The 16945-nt window shown below is 34.1% G+C and overlaps 3 protein-coding genes across 4 annotated transcripts; all 3 read right to left on the bottom strand.

Annotated features, from left to right (window-relative positions):
- Positions 1 to 429: 429 nt before the first annotated feature.
- LOC147392143 (F-box/FBD/LRR-repeat protein At5g56420-like) lies at positions 430 to 5225 on the bottom strand. Its single transcript, XM_086459954.1, has 3 exons — positions 4223 to 5225; positions 1742 to 1906; positions 430 to 1175 (listed from the first exon to the last, which is right to left on the bottom strand). Exons 1-3 carry the CDS (start codon positions 5168 to 5170, stop codon positions 792 to 794), a joined length of 1497 nt encoding a protein of 498 aa, XP_086316080.1. The 5' UTR covers positions 5171 to 5225; the 3' UTR covers positions 430 to 791.
- A 2711-nt stretch (positions 5226 to 7936) lies between these two features.
- Positions 7937 to 10221, bottom strand: LOC147392142 (F-box protein At4g22280-like). 2 transcript variants are annotated; one of them, XM_086457299.1, is made up of 4 exons: positions 8986 to 10221; positions 8698 to 8862; positions 8399 to 8502; positions 8278 to 8321 (listed from the first exon to the last, which is right to left on the bottom strand). In XM_086457299.1, the coding sequence occupies exons 1-4, from the start codon at positions 9925 to 9927 to the stop codon at positions 8315 to 8317; spliced, it is 1218 nt and encodes a 405-aa protein (XP_086313425.1). In that variant the 5' UTR covers positions 9928 to 10221; the 3' UTR covers positions 8278 to 8314. The 2 variants fall into 2 exon arrangements, with proteins under 2 accessions (XP_086313424.1, XP_086313425.1); XM_086457298.1 differs by having other exon boundaries at positions 7937 to 8502.
- A 2644-nt stretch (positions 10222 to 12865) lies between these two features.
- Positions 12866 to 13747, bottom strand: LOC147392141 (F-box/LRR-repeat protein At3g59200-like). The gene has a single exon (XM_086459150.1). The coding sequence runs from the start codon at positions 13745 to 13747 to the stop codon at positions 12866 to 12868; it is 882 nt and encodes a 293-aa protein (XP_086315276.1).
- Positions 13748 to 16945: the final 3198 nt, after the last annotated feature.

Below are 16945 nucleotides of genomic sequence, written 5' to 3'. Positions count from 1 at the left end.
AATGGGGGACAGGAGTCTTTTAAGTTTAATTTTGATCTGGCATGCAAAGTTATAAAGAAAATGTGTTTTGTTCCTTCAGAGGAGGCTATAGAGGATACTAATACACACAAAGAGCAAGTTATATATGCAGCCTAACAGAGAGAGTTTCTGAGAGACACCAAATTTCACTCCAATAAAAATAGGACCCAAGGAGATATATTGAAAAAGAACCTGAAAAAAAATCGATCTGCACTTATAAGCTAAACAGTAACAGGAAACAAAAACGTCACATTTATGGAAAGGGGACGTAAAATATCTAAATTATTACTTCACTAAAGAGTGAAAAAAATTATATTAGCCCAAACAAAGATAAATCTGCAGTTCAAAAAAGTTATCAACCTCCCTAAGTAGATTTAAATTCTTACTTAAACTAAGATAAGAAAGAATTCATGAATATAATAAGAGCTATGCAAAGATGTTTCATTGTAAGCGCAGAGTTACAAAATTGGAAGATTACAGGGACAATAAGTACCATAAAATAAAAAATAATGGAGGTCAAACATAAAATGATGTCCCATAACAAAGTTCAGGACAGAAGAATCCTCAAGGCCAAGTACCATGTCCTATGAGAGGAACTAAAGAGGAAAATTCTGATCCTAAGACGAAGGAAAGGAAATTTTATTCCATAAGCTCAAAAAATACAACAAATGGAATCAAAGTAATCAAGTTCCGCTCTTTATTATGGGACTTCAGGCCAGCAATGTAGAATTTTTCCAATCCAACAGTCATCAAGTCATACTCATTATGGGAGATTATTCCGTGACACTTGAAGAGGCAATGGGTAGCAATTGTAGCTTCTTATTAAAAACCTTCAGTGCCTTCTGACTACCCTTTGATAGTATTTTACCTGTGTTGATTGTAATGTTCTCTAAGACCACTGAGGCAATGGGTATCAATTGTAGCTTCTTATTAAAATCCTTCAGTGCCTTCTGACCACCCCTTGATAGTTTATCACATGTGGTGATTGTAATGTTCTTTAAGACCGTTGCATTCGTGAGTATAAATTCAAGAAACTTGAGTTCATTCACGCAATATCTGAGGTTATGAATCTCAACATATTTGAGGTGATCAAACATGCAATGGGACGTTAAATGCGCTCCCCAATCAACTATTTCCTTTGCTGAGATGTATTCCGTCTGACAACCAGGACAATTATAGATAAATCAAAAAGCTATTTGCTGGATTTCTAAACCATCTAAAAATGAACTGAAAAATATAGCAACGGATAGCAATTGCCTCATTCCAGTACATGTATTCCTCAAAACAAGGTGACCTAATGTAGGCAATTAAGCTGCAAACTAATGATTGATGTGTGTATATATATATATATAGGGTCCCATTCAATGGCTAAATTTTTGGCAAAACATTTTTCAAAACATGAGTTAGAAGTTTTGGAATGGGCTGATTTTTGGTGAGGATAATCAGCCCATTCCAAAACTTCTAACCCATGTTTACAAGTTGAAAAATCATGGACCGTCCATTCTTTGTAAACTATTTTTGATGGGGTTAGAAGTTTTGGAATGGGCTGATTTTTGGTGAGGATGATCTCCTCACCGTAGAGATCATCCTCACCAAAAATCAGCCCATTCCAAAACTTCTAACTCATGTTTTGAAAAATGTTTTGCCAAAAAGTTAGCCATTGAACGCTACCCATATATATATATAAGAAAATGAAATTAATAATAAAGTGTCTAATTAGTACCTTTTCCATTTCCATGATAAGAGTTTCTAAATAAGGAGAGCTCTCTAGTAAGTTCACTATCACACGGATACAGGAACAATTACACCATTTGGCTAGCCTCAAATACCTTAGATTATGAAATGGCTTGGACAGCCTTTCCAACCTATCAAGGGATCTGTAGAAAGTCTTTGCCCGTGACAAGGAGAAAAATGGGAAATCAATTAGACAGGTGCAATTATGAGTTATGAAGCAAATAATTGAAAATCAATAATATATTAAAACAGAAAGACAAAATGCAATGGTTAGGAATAAGAAATAAGTTGTTAACCTATACTTTGGTAGCCGCAACCCAAAAACCAGAAGGAATGGAAATGTCTATGATCAAATCATAACAAAGAAAAAGAATTACAAATAGAAAGAAATAAAGAAAAATGGCAGCACTTCACCCTTGCAAGAGTAGATCCCCAAAAGGGGTACAAAGCGCTAAAAGTTCAACCACCTTTTATAGTGTGGTTTGAGGAGGGGGATGATGATGAAGTACATTCATTGAGGGCACGCCATTATATGATTCTGAAATGTTGGTGAGTTTGAGATGTCAAGAGGATAAGATTATTGTACAACACCCCACCCAAAAGGTTGCATGCCTGAGTAAAGATTATACATACGGATGTGTCCAAGACCTCATGGGAATGTTAGCATAATCCCATGTGTTTAAAGGAAAAAAAAGTGCCCTTAAAAGAGCTTTGACCCATCTTACTTTATCTGGACAATTTGGTCCTTTTAAGTCAATTTTTATTAAAAAAAAATCAAGTCGTTTCCCCTTTTCTTCTTCCTCTTTCTCGTTCAAGCTCCAGCTAAACTTGGAAAGCCTAAACTGTGGATCCAACACAGACACCCTTTATCTCAATAGAGTACAAAAACTAGGCCTAAATCTTTAGATTCACATATTAACAAGCTTCCAGATATGATTCAAACACAAACCCACAATCTTTATATGGATAACTAGTTTTTGTTGCAATTGTGTGACAACATGTTCTTGAGCAATAAGATCAAATCACTTGTTCAAGTATCTGAGATTCAAGACACTATCTCGATTAACCATGATAGTGGAGAAAACAAGCGAGTGACACAAAATTAATGGTTCAGAACCTAACCACTTCAAGGGTCTAGTTTTCTCTAAGAAAAATCAATGGTCAGGAATACTTCAAGAAGTCCACGCTAGTCATTAGCGGCACATATGGATCAAAACCGACGGTCGAGAACCATAACTCCTCTTTTGAACTAAATGCCATCTTTATTGTTTTTGAAAAATCAAAGAACTAGACTAGAAATGATAGTTCCATTGGATCTAGAGGATCAAACAAAAGAAAAGAGAATGTTCTGTCAAACCTGAGAGAAAGAAGTTAAGGTTTATTAGAGCTTGAAAGAGGATGGAGAAAATGGAAAACAAGTTGGTCTCCTCTTAAATTGATTTTAAAAAAGACCCAACTGCCAAGATAAAGCAAGATGGATTAAAGATTTTTAATGGGAATTCTTTGTTCTTTAAAAAATGGGATGATGCTAACATCCCCATGAGGTCTTGGACATTAGTACTCCCATATAGATATATACATGATATAGGTTTCACAATTTGCATATTCCAATACCACATTTATGAGCATGACATGAGGTATGGTAATGTACTTATTACTCCCTGCATTTGCAAATTAGAAGGCCAAAGAATAAAAGGTTTTTTTTAGGGGGGAGGGGCAGTCACTTGAGCTAGTCATCTTAGGCTTGGAATTAAATGGACAAGATGGTCAACGTGTCTGTGATATTAACTTGTTTGAGATTCAAGATTACATGTTTGAGTTGTGATATTTCCCATGTCAACCGGGTTTTGTATGTTTTTGATAAAGTAAATATTTTAATGATTTAAATATGGGTTTATATAAATATGGATTAAATGAATCTAAATGTTTAACAATTTGTCTTATCCAAAATATGATGACTAATGCGAGTTGTACGTGGAGGTTCACCTAAACAGAAAAATAGTGGAGTTTGTTGTTTTTGAGTTCCCCTAGCCTTTGAAAAGGAGTCTCCAATGGTACCTTAATTCTCCATAAGCGTCTGAAGGGGGAGTTGAGTTCATATTTTAATGATTTAAATATGGGATTTATATGAAGATGGATTAATGAATAAATCTAAACCAATTTTAACGATTTCTCTCATCCAAAATGACATGATTCAGACAAATGAACTTGGTATTGATGAGGGACAAGATGAGACAAAGAACCGGTTTTACAGCCATGGTTCACAATGAAGGCTAAGTTTCACAGTGGTGATTCATATGGTAGCAGTGTTAGCTTATGCTCGTAAGTGCATTGGAGGACATCCAGGCAGCAATAGATTGTCTACCAGAGTTTAGAGTTTCTTTTTTTCCTAAAAGTTTGAAGTGTATATGCTCATTTGATCTAATAGAATAGTGCATTATAGCCATCAAGGGGAGAATAAAAAGCGTACCTGATGTGGCCACTCTGTTAGTGTGAGAGTTTCTACATTATAAAATCCTTTAAGAAATTTAATAAGATGGTGAGATTCCAATTCTGTGTGCGCGCTAACTAGAGAAGAAAGATTCTCCAGATAACAATCTCCAAAAATGCTATCTTTCATCCGAAATGATATGAGATTTGGGGTACATATCTTGAAATCACAACTACCAAGGAACCTCTCGACAACCAATTTCTGAAGTTTTTCAGCTGATATGTTGAGCACTTTGACATAATAAAGGCCGCAATTTTTCATTATCAAATTTTCCAAAGCAGGAAAGTTCAAGACGAGCTCTCCATTAGAATTTCCCTGGGGAAGTATAACGGATTCAAGTTCCAAAGTATTAATGTTGCCACAAGAGGAGGAAGACATCGAATTTGGGAATTGGACCATAATCTTATGATCATGGGATTGCAACCTCAATACTCTAATGGACGATGAAGTAAAGAGAATGATAGGCAATTCAAGGGGTAGTCCAGCACCTTCAAAGATTACAAGATGAAATTCCTGAACATGTTGTCTTATTGCAGCATAGATCCATTTTTCAATTCTAGGTCCAAGACGATTACGACAAGTGGAGATATACAATCTTTGTATCTTAATAGAGTGGTCGCGAAAACGTAAAATCTTGGAAACAAAATTCATGAATCTATCTATATAGAAATTTCTCCTTTCGTTCTGTTCTTCTTCTGTAGTGTTTTTCCACATTCGGGAATCGAAATTAAGATTGGAGACAGATTTCCAAACATACCTCCATTTTTTGGAAAGAAGTGATGCGTGAACTACTTGTTTCATGTCCAAGAAAGAGATGATGTGATGGAGAATAGGTTCTGGTAAACCGATTCTGTCTTCATCTTCAATATCACTCTTCATCTTCTTCTTGTTAGCAGTTGAAATCGTTAACGACTTTTCTTCTTCCATGGTTAGGTTTCCCTCTCAATCAAATTCAATTGTAGCAAACAACAACCAAATGATTCAGAAAACCTTAGAAACCCCAGAAGTTTTCAGATCCGGTTTCTCGATTCGACTCGACTCGGTTCGTCTCTCACCGATATCGAGTAGGGGTGACGAGTCAAATCATTTACAACTTAGCGGCTATTTGCGCCCACTTGTAACAAAGTTCGGATTCGGTGCATGGTTTTTAAACTCGGTATCGCGTCTTGTCTCGTCCCGTTCAGCTCCGTTACCGAGTTGACTTGGACAATGTTGGACATTGAGATAATGCTTTATAATCATTTAAAAAATCTAAAAAAATAAATAATTTCTATTAAAAAATAAACCTAAAAAAATATAAAATTAAAAAAAAAAATCGATTTGGGGGTGAAAGAATAGAGGAATGAGGCTTTAACTCGTTTGTCTCGGTTAACTCGGATGAGATTTTGAAAATCTCATCCGATACGTCCCGTTTAACTCTTAAGTTAATCATCTTCAGCGCTGTCTCGTTTGTATCACCCGAGATATTGGAAAATATCGTCCGAGATGACTCATTTATCTCACGATACGCGGTCGTCTCAAAATACTTTGTGAGTTGATTTCATTCAACTCTGATATCGAGTTAACTTGGGCGATACATCTTGGTCCTGGATGAGTTTAAAAATTATGATTCGATGAGTGTTCAATTCGATTGATTCAGAAAAAAATCAAAATTTTTTTGGAGATTATACAAAATATTGTATTGGATTTCATACCAAAATCTACCATCTTCAACAACTTTTTAAATCCTATCTTTTTCTTGATGTTTGAATGTTGAAAAAACTAAAATTTTGGAGGTGAAAGGTACAAATATTACCATATTTTATGATTAATTAAGAGATTGTTGATTAAGTTATCAATTTGTTGAATTAATCAACTAACCTCTAATTCGGATAATTTTTATGTATGTTTTCAAAAAATCGAAGAATTTTGGAACGATGCTTAAAGGCTACTTTTTAATAAATAGAAATAGACTAGAGTTCACTTGTGTTGTAGGCTCGTACATCCTCTCTTGGGTTAAAGGGTAAACGCGAAAAATAAAATAAAATTAAAAGGATATTATTATAAATAAAAAAAATTGAGATTATATAAGTAAAAGATGAAAAATAATAAAGTGAATTAAATAGGTAAAAGAGAAAATATAGTAAAATTAGAGGAGGTGAATAATAAAGGAAATAAAGTGGGTTTCAATAAAATATAACTTAATGGAATGGCTAGTAAAAAAAATGAGATTAAAGATGAAAAACAATAAAGTTGATTTAAAAAGTAAAAGAGAAAATATAATAAAATTAGAGGAGGGGTAAAAGGGGGAAAATATAAAATTTGAAGGCTATAATTAAAAATAAGAAATTAAAGGGGTAAATGATGAAAAATAATAAAACGGATTAAAAACGTAGAAGAGAAAATATAGTAAAATTAGAGAAAGTGAAGAATAAGCCACAAATCAGTAGATAATGGGAGGAGATTAACATTGTATTTGATTGGATGTTTATGTCACACAAAATTGTTCCAACTTAGTTGTGTTTTATTATATAGATTCGTCTCACCCATTTAAGAAAAGACCAATTTCTACCGTCAAGATTCGACATTAGGTAAATTTTATGAACAAAATCATAAAAATTCTGTGAAATTAATTTTTTTGATACTATTTTTCATTTATCTAGAGAAATATATCAAGATTATATGAATATATAAACAATTAAAAAAAAATGAATGAAATAGATGAGAGATTGATAACCTTTGATTGAAATCTTCAATAGATTGTAGATTGCTACAAGGTTCACTATTATTTTCTCGAATCTAAAACTTCTTTAGTGAACTCCAATAGCTTTTTGGAAGGTTTTAGTAAAGAGAATAAATCTCTCTATGTTAATGGTATAAAATGTTGGGAGAGAGAAAGTTACAATTTAGAAGATTATGTTTCAAGGGTTTATTAGGAAAATTATAGGTGAAGGCATTTCTCTCCAAAAACATGAATTAATGCAACAAATAACCCTCTTTTGAGTATTAAAAAAAGTGGCCCTTTCTTGTCATTGTCATAAACCTATGGAATTTTTCTGCTAAATGTCCAAAACCTATTATCACCAATTCTGCATAGGGTCATTATTAAATTACTCACATTTAAATTATGTGTGATCCATCCATAGATAGATGTTCTTTTTAAATTGTTAAAGTTTATCGATAAATACTGTAAATGCCGCTGATTTTGATTTGGTGGAAACTGACTTATCCCCTGTAATCTTACTAAAAATGTTATTTGAAAAATATCTTGAAATCTGTACTACTAAGGTAATTTCAAGATCTCTCATCCATGAGTTGGTAAAATTTTATATTTAAATCCCTTTGATATGAAAATGACTTGATCTAGTCTTCTCGATATTGGAAATGATCGAGCAAGAAAATCATTCTCTTTGATACATTTATTTGTTATGTGGATTTTTTTTTATAACAATGGCTGCTGACTTTTTCATAGAACACAATATGAAATTGAAATAATATCATAAGATATTATTATTAACAAACTGGATGTAAAGAGTAACATATGGTCTCATTACAAAGTTCACTAAATGACAGTTCACAAGACCAACTACTATGTTCTATGAAATGGATAAAAAGGAAACTTTTGACCCTCATACAAAGGTAAATCCGCAGAAGGAAGAAGTTATCAACCTCCCACTATAAGATTAAATTCTAAATAAAACTTAGAAAATAACATAAAAGAACTCAAGAACACCATATATAAGAGTTATGAAATGAAGTTACACAGTAAGAGATCATTTGAAAATTTGAAAGACTAGATGGAGAATAAGTATAATAAGATATAAACATAAAGGAGATCAAAAGTAAAAGGTTTTCTTATAGTAAAGAAAATAAAATAGACACTTCTGATCCTCAGACGGAGGAAAGGAAATTCTACTCCATAAGCTCAAAATTGCCAAATGTAATCGCTGTTTTTATTATGGGTTATTAGGCCAACTATATTTGATTCTTCCAATCCAGTTGTCATCCAAGTGATACTTTATGCTGACACTTGATGAAGCAACGAGCAATTCTAGCTTCTTACGCAAATCCTCATGGTCCCTTGAACGCCTCTTATGTACTGTGATCACAATATTCTTTAAGAAGATTGCTTTCCTGAGTATAATTTCAAGAAACTTGAGGTAATTCTCTTCATACCCTTCCTCGATATATAAATAAAGAGATTTGAGTTGATCAAACGTGCAATCGGACGACAAATATTCTACCCAATCTCCTTCATTGTGTGGAAAAGTGGGTTGGATCTAAAAACAAAGACAATGAAAGATGAATCAATATTATTTGTTCCAGTTCCAGACAATCTAAACTGAATTAATAAATATAGTAACAACCATACCGATAGACTCATCTCATTCTCAAAAGGAGGTGAGCTAATATAGGAAATTGAAGAAGCAACTAATGGTCGAAATGAAAATAATACTAAAGTGTTTGTTGAGGACCTGAACTCCTTCCAAGGAAAGAATTTCTAAATACGGCGAGCGCTCTAATAAGTTCATCATTACTTGGATCCAAGGAAGATGACGACTATTGCTGAAACTCAGACACCTTAGATTATGAAACTTGGGAATTGATTCCAACCTATAATCAATAGGGTTCAAGGATTCCTTTGCACATAAAAAATAGAAAATCAATTAGAAAGTTGTACTATATGAAGCAAATAATAGAAAAGAAACAACATAATTAAAGGATGAAATGTATTCCAGTTATACCAAACCATGAAATCATACCCGATAAAAAACATTGTAATCCGACCGCAGCTTTAAAGTTGTTGCATTATAAAACTTGTTAAGAACTTTATTCAGACAATTATGATACACTGTAATGTCTGCACTAACAAGAGAAGAAAGACTCCCGAGATAAAAATCTTTAATAGACCAATTTTTTATCTTAAATGATGTAAGGTTCGGGGTACATAACTTGAGCTCCTCAAAATGCATTTCCAAAACCAAGTTCTTAAGTTGAAAAGCTGATATATTGAGAAGCTTGAGATGTAGTTTCTCGGAGGTTTTCATGATCAAAATTTCCAAAACTGGGAAGTCCAATAAAAACTCCCCATTGGAATGGCACTCGCGAAGTCCAACTGATTCTAGTACCAAAGTCTTGAGGTTTGCGGCAAGTGAAGACATCAAATTCGGCACATTAATTTTCAATTTATCCGATTTCAACTTTAATATCCTAATGGTGGATGAAGTAAAGAGAATGGTAGAAAAATAATATTCATCGAACTCTATACGATCATTAAAGATTTCAAGATCGATCTCCTCAACATGTTGTCTTACTGCAGCATTGATCCATGTCTGAATTCTATGAATATTAGAACCAAGGCAGTCGCAGAAGAAACGAAATCTCTGTATATTATAAGAGTTGTCGCGGAGACTCAGAACCTTATTCACAAACTCCACAAAGCTATCTACTTGTTGCACCCAATTCTCAATTTTCCTGTGACTAAAATAAAAGTGTAGATTGGGGACAGACATCCATAAGTATCTCCACTTTTTACAAGCAAGACTTGCTTTAATTACTTGTTTGGTTTCCATAAAAGAGAGGATGTACTCGAGAATGGGGTTTGGTAAATCATTGATTCTATCTTGTTCTACAATATGATTTCTATTCCTCCTCCTATTTCTCCTCCTATTCCTCCACCTCCTCCACCTCGTCATCCTCGTCATCTTTGCCCTGAATCCTTCTTCTTCGATGCTTCTGTTCTTTATGTCTGTCACCCTCTCTCTCCTTTCAAATAACAAAACCTTACTATCGATGGGCTTCTCTTTTTAAATAACGAAACGAAACCTTACCAGTATTATACATAAAGAGAGAGAGAGAGAGGTGAAGCTGGAAGAGAGAATTAGGGCTTACCAGTGAATGAATCCAATTAGGATTCTTCTTTCCTTTTTTTTTTTTGTTTTTTTTGTTTCGTGAAGATCCCACGTAAGGCGGGGAAGCGGATCCTCTGTAGCACGAGTTTCGCACACTTTCAACGGTGGAAAGAACACCGCATCAGCGATGCAATTAAATCCCAAAATTTAAATGTTAAAGAGTTTAGTAACCGTTCATTTGTAAAGATACGGATCTAGAGGAAAAAAAAACTATTTTTTTTATTTTTTTAAGTCATGATCACAAGAGGGCCGAAGTGTTAATTTTCCTTTCTAATACAACTCTCTCATCTATTGAAAGTGTGCTACAGGAACTTATGTTAACCATCAAAATCCACTTTTACAAGGGAGACAAGGGTTTCAAAAAATAGGAACGGATCGTCTGTAGCACCATTCTCCTGTAGCGTCCAGTATCTCTTCTTTTACAATCCACAAACATCACCTTTTTAAAATAAAAAAATAACGATTCAAATATCTTGTACTTATGATTTGAAAAATAATTAAAAGAACCTTTTTAACATGATCCATGACAATGAAAGTGAATCATCATTGAACCTCCAATTTTCAAATACTTTTTAACGGTGTGATTTAAGTTTGTCGTTGGCGTGGCACTCTTTTAACATCTAAGTGCATTTCAAGGCCTACAAGGAGATGAACAAGATACGGTCCATATTATTGATCCTCATCTATATATATATATATATATATATATATATATATATATATATGGTTGCGTTTAGTTAACAATCTTAGAATGAAAATATTGGACGACAAAATTTGTCTTATATGACTTAAATATTTTGGATTGGACTGATTTTTTGTGGGGATGATCTCTATGACTTAAATGTTTTAAGTCATTTTATCCAAAGCAGACAGTGACGTATTTTCTCACAAGCCTACTTTATAGAACATGGAGGTATTTTTGGGTTTCTCTTCCTTATTTTAATTGATTTTAGCATGTGGGGTGATAGTGTGATGGAGAAAAAAGATTGGGATAGTTGTAGGGAGAGATTTATTGATTTTGTGGCCCGAGTTATTCTTCTTTGAAACAAATGTGACATACACAAATTTAGTCTCACTTGTGGTTCTTACTACATTCCAAATAGACTTAAAACATGAATCATGGCTTCAGGAGCTTCATCTTAAATTTCATGCCAACCAACCCCTTGAATTACCTCCCTATCCCTTTAGTTCAACATTTTACTTTGCGTAATACAATAGGAAGCAGTTCCCTTGTCCAACCGCCAAATTCGCTCCATATCCCTTTAGTTCAACATTCCTTAGGTATTTATTTTGCGGAATACAATAAGAAGCAGTTCCCTTGACCAACTCTGCCAAATTCAATGTGTTCAGCTCTCCATCTAAAGACCTTGCTTACGGGTTAAAATTTCAGAGGGAGGTTCGATTGGGGTGCTCCTCTTAACTTGCCCTTGCCCAAACTTAAAAGATTTGATCATTGAATATCGTGACCTTCGACATCTCAAAATTCTCTACATATCAGCATTTCAACTTAAGAACTTGTCTTTGGAATTATATGTTTGGGACTATGTTAGTTCTTGTAAGATCATGATATGTACCCCGAATCTCATATCATTCAAGTACTATGGTTGCATCTACGATTGTTCTCTGGAGAACCTTTCCTCTCTGGTCAATGGAAACATTAGTTCATCTTCACATTTGAGTAAGAATGTGAATGCTCAAAGTCTGATGAATATTCTTAAAGGTCTTTACAGTACGAAAACTCTAATATTGTCCGCTTGGCAACTTCAGGTATGCTTTTCATTCTTTTGTTGATGGTTATAGTGCTATATTCCATTAGCTTAAATGAATTGATATACACTTTGATATCTAGAATTTAAAGAAAAAAAATTGACATATACTTTGTTGCCAACAAGTACAAGTGTACTTTGTTTATAAAGAGGCTTCCTTGTTTATGTCCTCGAAGCCACTCTCCACCCTTCCCGGGCAAATGGCGCCAAGGAAGCCTCTTCATAAACAAAGTACACTTGCAATGTAGTAAGATCCACAAGTTAAACTAAATTTGTGTATGTCACATTTGTTTTGAAGAATCATCACTCTGACCACAAAATCAATAAATTTCTCCTCACAACTATCCCAATTTTTTTTCTCCATTTTCCCCATCACATTATCATCTCACATACTAAAATCAAAATTAAGATAGGGAAGAAAAACTTATAAATACCTCCATGTTCTGGAAAGTAGGCTTGTGAGAAGTACATCTTTCATGTCCAGGAAAGAGAGGATGTGATGAAGAACGGTTTCAGGTAAACCACTAATTATGTCTACTTCACTCATTTTCTTCTTTTGTTAGGAGACTTCAACAGGGTTCTCTATTCTTATCTCTCTCACTCTGCCCTTTCAAACAATTCTGTTCTTATTTCTCTCCCTCTACCCTTTAAAACATCAATCAATCGATGAAAAACCCTAAACCACGAACAACATAACCCAAACTCTCTCTCTCTCTCTAGAGAGAGAGAGAGATTTGGGCTGCAAGGACGATGACGACTATTGCTGAAACTCAGGCACCTTAGATTATGAAACTTGGGAATTTATTCCAACCTATAATCAATAGGGTTCAAGGATTCCTTTGCACATAAAAAATAGAAAATCAATTAGACAGTTGTACTATATGAAGCAAATAATAGAAAAGAAACAACATAATTAAAGGGAAAAAAAAACATGAAATGTAATCCAGCTATACCAAACCATGAAATCATACCTGATAAAAAGCATTGTAATCGGACCGCAGCTTTAAAGTTGTTGCATTATAAAACTCTTTAAGAACTTTATTCAGAAAATTATGATACACTGTAATGTCTGCACTAACAAGAGAAGAAGACCAATTTTTTATCTCAAATGATGTAAGGTTCGGGGTACATAACTTGAGCTCCTCAAAACCCATTTTCAAAACCAAGTTCTTAAGTTGAAAAGCTGATATATTGAGAAGCTTGAGATGTAGATTCTCGGAGGTTTTCATGATCAAAATTTCCAAAACTGGGAAGTCCAATAAAAGCTCCCCATTGGAATGGCACTCGAGAAGTCCAACTGATTCTAGTACCAAAGTCATGAGGTTTGCAGCAAGTGAAGACATCAAATTTGGCACATTAATTTTCAATTTATTCGATTTCAACTTTAATATCCTAATGGTGGATGAAGTAAAGAGAATGGTAGAAAATACATCGAACTCTTTACGATCATTAAAGATTTCAAGATCGATCTCCTCAACATGTTGTCTTACTGCAGCATTGATCCATGTCTGAATTCTATGAATATTAGAACCAAGGCAGTCGCAGAAGAAACGAAATCTCTGTATATTATAAGAGTTGTCGCGGAGACTCAGAACCTTATTCACAAACTCCACAAAGCTATCTACTTGTTGCACACTACTCTCAATTTTCCTGTGACTAAAATAAAAGTGTAGATTGGGGACAGACATCCATAAGTATCTCCACTTTTTACAAACAAGACTTGCTTTAATTACTTGTTTGGTTTCCATAAAAGAGAGGATGTACTCGAGAATGGGGTTTGATAAATCATTGATTCTATCTTGTTCTACAATATGACTTCTATTCCTCCACCTCGTTATCCTCGTCATCATTGCCTTGAATCCTTCTTTTTCAATGCTTCTGTTATTTATGTTTGTCACCCTCTCCTCTTCTTTAATAATAAAATCTTACTATTCATGGGCTCCTCTTTTCAGGTAACAAATCCTTCCCATTCTTCCTAAGATTGCCTTACCGAGAGAGGCAGAACGTATTATATATATATATATAGGGCCCCGTTCCCCATCCTAAGCTTTACCCTACACTTTAACAAATATGTTTTGTCCTACATGGGTTAGAAGTTTTGGAATGAGCTAAGTTTTGGTGTGGATGATCTCCTCGGTTAGAAGTTTTGGAATGGGCTGATTTTTAGTGAGGATAATCTTTATGGTGAGGAGATCATCCTCACTAAAAATCAGCCCATTCCAAAACTTCTAACCCATGTAGGACAAAAAACATTTGTTAAAGTGTGTGGTAAAACTTAGGGTGCTGAACATTTCCCTATATATATATATATATATATATATATATATATATATATGGGAGCGGTTCGGCGGCCATAAACTTTGCCCAGTTTTTTACCAAGTTTTTTAATTCGTCAGATTTTGTTGCATCTGACGATTAAACAAACGTCTTACAGTTTTAAAGTTAAACATAAGTTAATTACAGAACGCCCCCTCCTCAGTTTTTAAATTTTTTAAAAGCTCCCTCACAACACAAAACCCTCTTCTTCAAACTCTGTTAGCCCAAATTACAGAATCAACGAAAATCTCTCTCTCTCTTTCAAGTTTCATCAAGAGACACTTCGACGCCATCACCGCCTCTCTCTATCTCAAGTTAAGTTTGAACGTCTCTCTCTCTCTCTAGTTTCAGTTCGAACGACCCGATGCCATCGTCATCGATCTCTCTCTCAAGTTACATTTCGAACTTTTCTCGCCGTCGCCGTCGATATCTCTCTCAAAACCCTTTCTCGCCGTCATCGTTGCCGTCAATCTCAAGGTAAATCTCTCGAGTTTTTTTTTTTTTCTTAAATAAAACAAAATTAATTAGTTCAACTAGAACAGATACAAATACACATGATTTGTTCTGCCTTTCTTTTGGGATGTTAAAAAGGGTCTATGGGGGTCATTGTTGCAGTCAAGTAAGCCCATTAATCTCAATTTGTTCATGCCGAGGTTATTAATAAACATTGTTAGTCCAATATTCAATATTTGTATTATTTGCTTATTAAGTTTTATTTTCGAATTTGAATGCTTGGTTAACATGATTTTTTTATTTGGGATGGGTTGGGGGGAGGTCTTCTAATTTGAATGTTTGTTCTGTATTTATTTGGAAACCAAAGAGATCACATAGATGACCACCAAATCAATTTTTTTCATGTGATTCACTATTAGCAATTTTACAGTGTTAGATTAACACATTTTTATTTGTACTATGCACTCTTTGGTATTGTAGTAAATTCTAAATTGGTTGTAGAAGTTCCTATAAGCATTTGTTTCCTCACATATAGCTTCTCATCAGACGGTGGGTATATATAAATCAAAAGGGGGATGAGTTAAGATCTGATAGTGAGAAAACAAGTTTGGTTTTGTATGCATATGTTGTGAATTAATAGATTTTTTTGTTAATCTATTTTTCTGATGTTATTCTATTGATATCTTTTGTTTATGAGTATAAGTCGAAGTTGTGAATTAACGTTGTGAACTCATGAAATACTGAATTGTCATGGGTTTCACATGTCACTCATCAAATACTGAATTAAAGTTGTGAACTCATCAAATATAGTTTTCTTTTTGGTCTTTATCATTTTTGTAATTTTTCCTCTATGCTGGATTTAGGTATATTGATTGTATCTCTTGCAACATTAGGATATTTCTTGTGGCTTTGGAAGAAAAGACCCAGGACTGTAATGCCACCCATCGCTAGGTCTTTTCTGAACTACACTTTTCATTCTTCTGTGACTAGGGAGTATAATTTTGTTCCAACAAGAACTGTTTCAGTTGAACTTCTGTCAATGTTCTCTTTGGATCACATACCTTTCTATAGTGTTGTACATATAGATGCTGATGCTGCCACCTTTTGTGGGGTAAAAGGGATTTTGTGTTTCATGTCTTCCTCTGCTGACAAGATGTTGATATCTAATTTTCAAAGCTTAATCATTTCTTTTTGTTTTTGTTTGCTAGACAAGCAACGGTTACTGATCAGCAGAGGTGAAGGAGGATTCAATGGTTTTTGAACCCAGTTCATGGTATCAACACTCCACGAGCCTTACCAACGTTAACATCTTCAACAGATCATAATTTCTCATTATAATGAACACCATAGAATGCTGAAACACATACAAAAAGAAAACCTAAGGTTTCCCAGTGGAATTGGATCCAATGTTTGATAGAAGAATTCTTTGGAAATGTATCTTATTGTTGTTGCTTACATGAAGTTTGTTGAGCTACAATGGATAACAATGGCGGGCATGATTCTCTTTTTCTAAGAGATTATTATGGAGCCCTACCCGTTTGCAATCTTCTGGGAAATATGTGAGGAGAGGGATAGGAGGAATTTTTAGAACAAATACAGGTGGTGCTACATATTATTCTCTCTATTTTGAGTCTTTTATTGTTAGAGAGTATCTGATGGGGGTGGGTTTGTATTATCTCAGTTGTAACTATGGAGTCTAGTTGTATTTCTTTTGGATTGGTCACCTTGACCCCCTTGTATAGTTTAATATAATATATATTTTTTACCTATAAAAGTAAATAAATTATCCTATTGTTACAATTCAAGTTTTTTCAACACGACAACTTTTTTTACCTAACATCATCCTAGGAATTGGACAGTTTGTCAAAAAAATGTTCTTGTAATTGAGAAATTTTTTATAAGAGGAAATCCACCATCTAGTTTAGTTTCTGTTTCAACTCTAAGCAGAGCTGATGATTGGTCTCAAAAAATTTCTTTACCTTCAATGGTTTGGAAAATTAGTTGAAAGCTTTCTAATGAATTTATATTTACACAAGCTTCACAAACTGCACAGAAGGAGTTCTTTGGTGGGGAATTGTACTTTGTAGGTCAAATGCCACATCTCTAACAACTAAAAAAAAATGAAAACTTGAAGTGCAACATCCTCTTTAGTGATCAGCTCAAAGACAAAAACATCTCCTTCTACAACATTAGTTTCCTTTACAAATGCAGCCCAACCATTATATATCTTAGTGATGCCTTGATAGAAAAATAATTGGGCAGGCCAGCTTCTCCCA

This window comes from Akebia trifoliata, chromosome 11, assembly GCF_017979445.1.
Source record: "Akebia trifoliata isolate Shusen 1 chromosome 11, ASM1797944v1, whole genome shotgun sequence".
NCBI classification, from domain to species: Eukaryota; Viridiplantae; Streptophyta; class Magnoliopsida; order Ranunculales; family Lardizabalaceae; genus Akebia; species Akebia trifoliata.
This window is presented reverse-complemented; position numbering and strand designations above follow the sequence as displayed.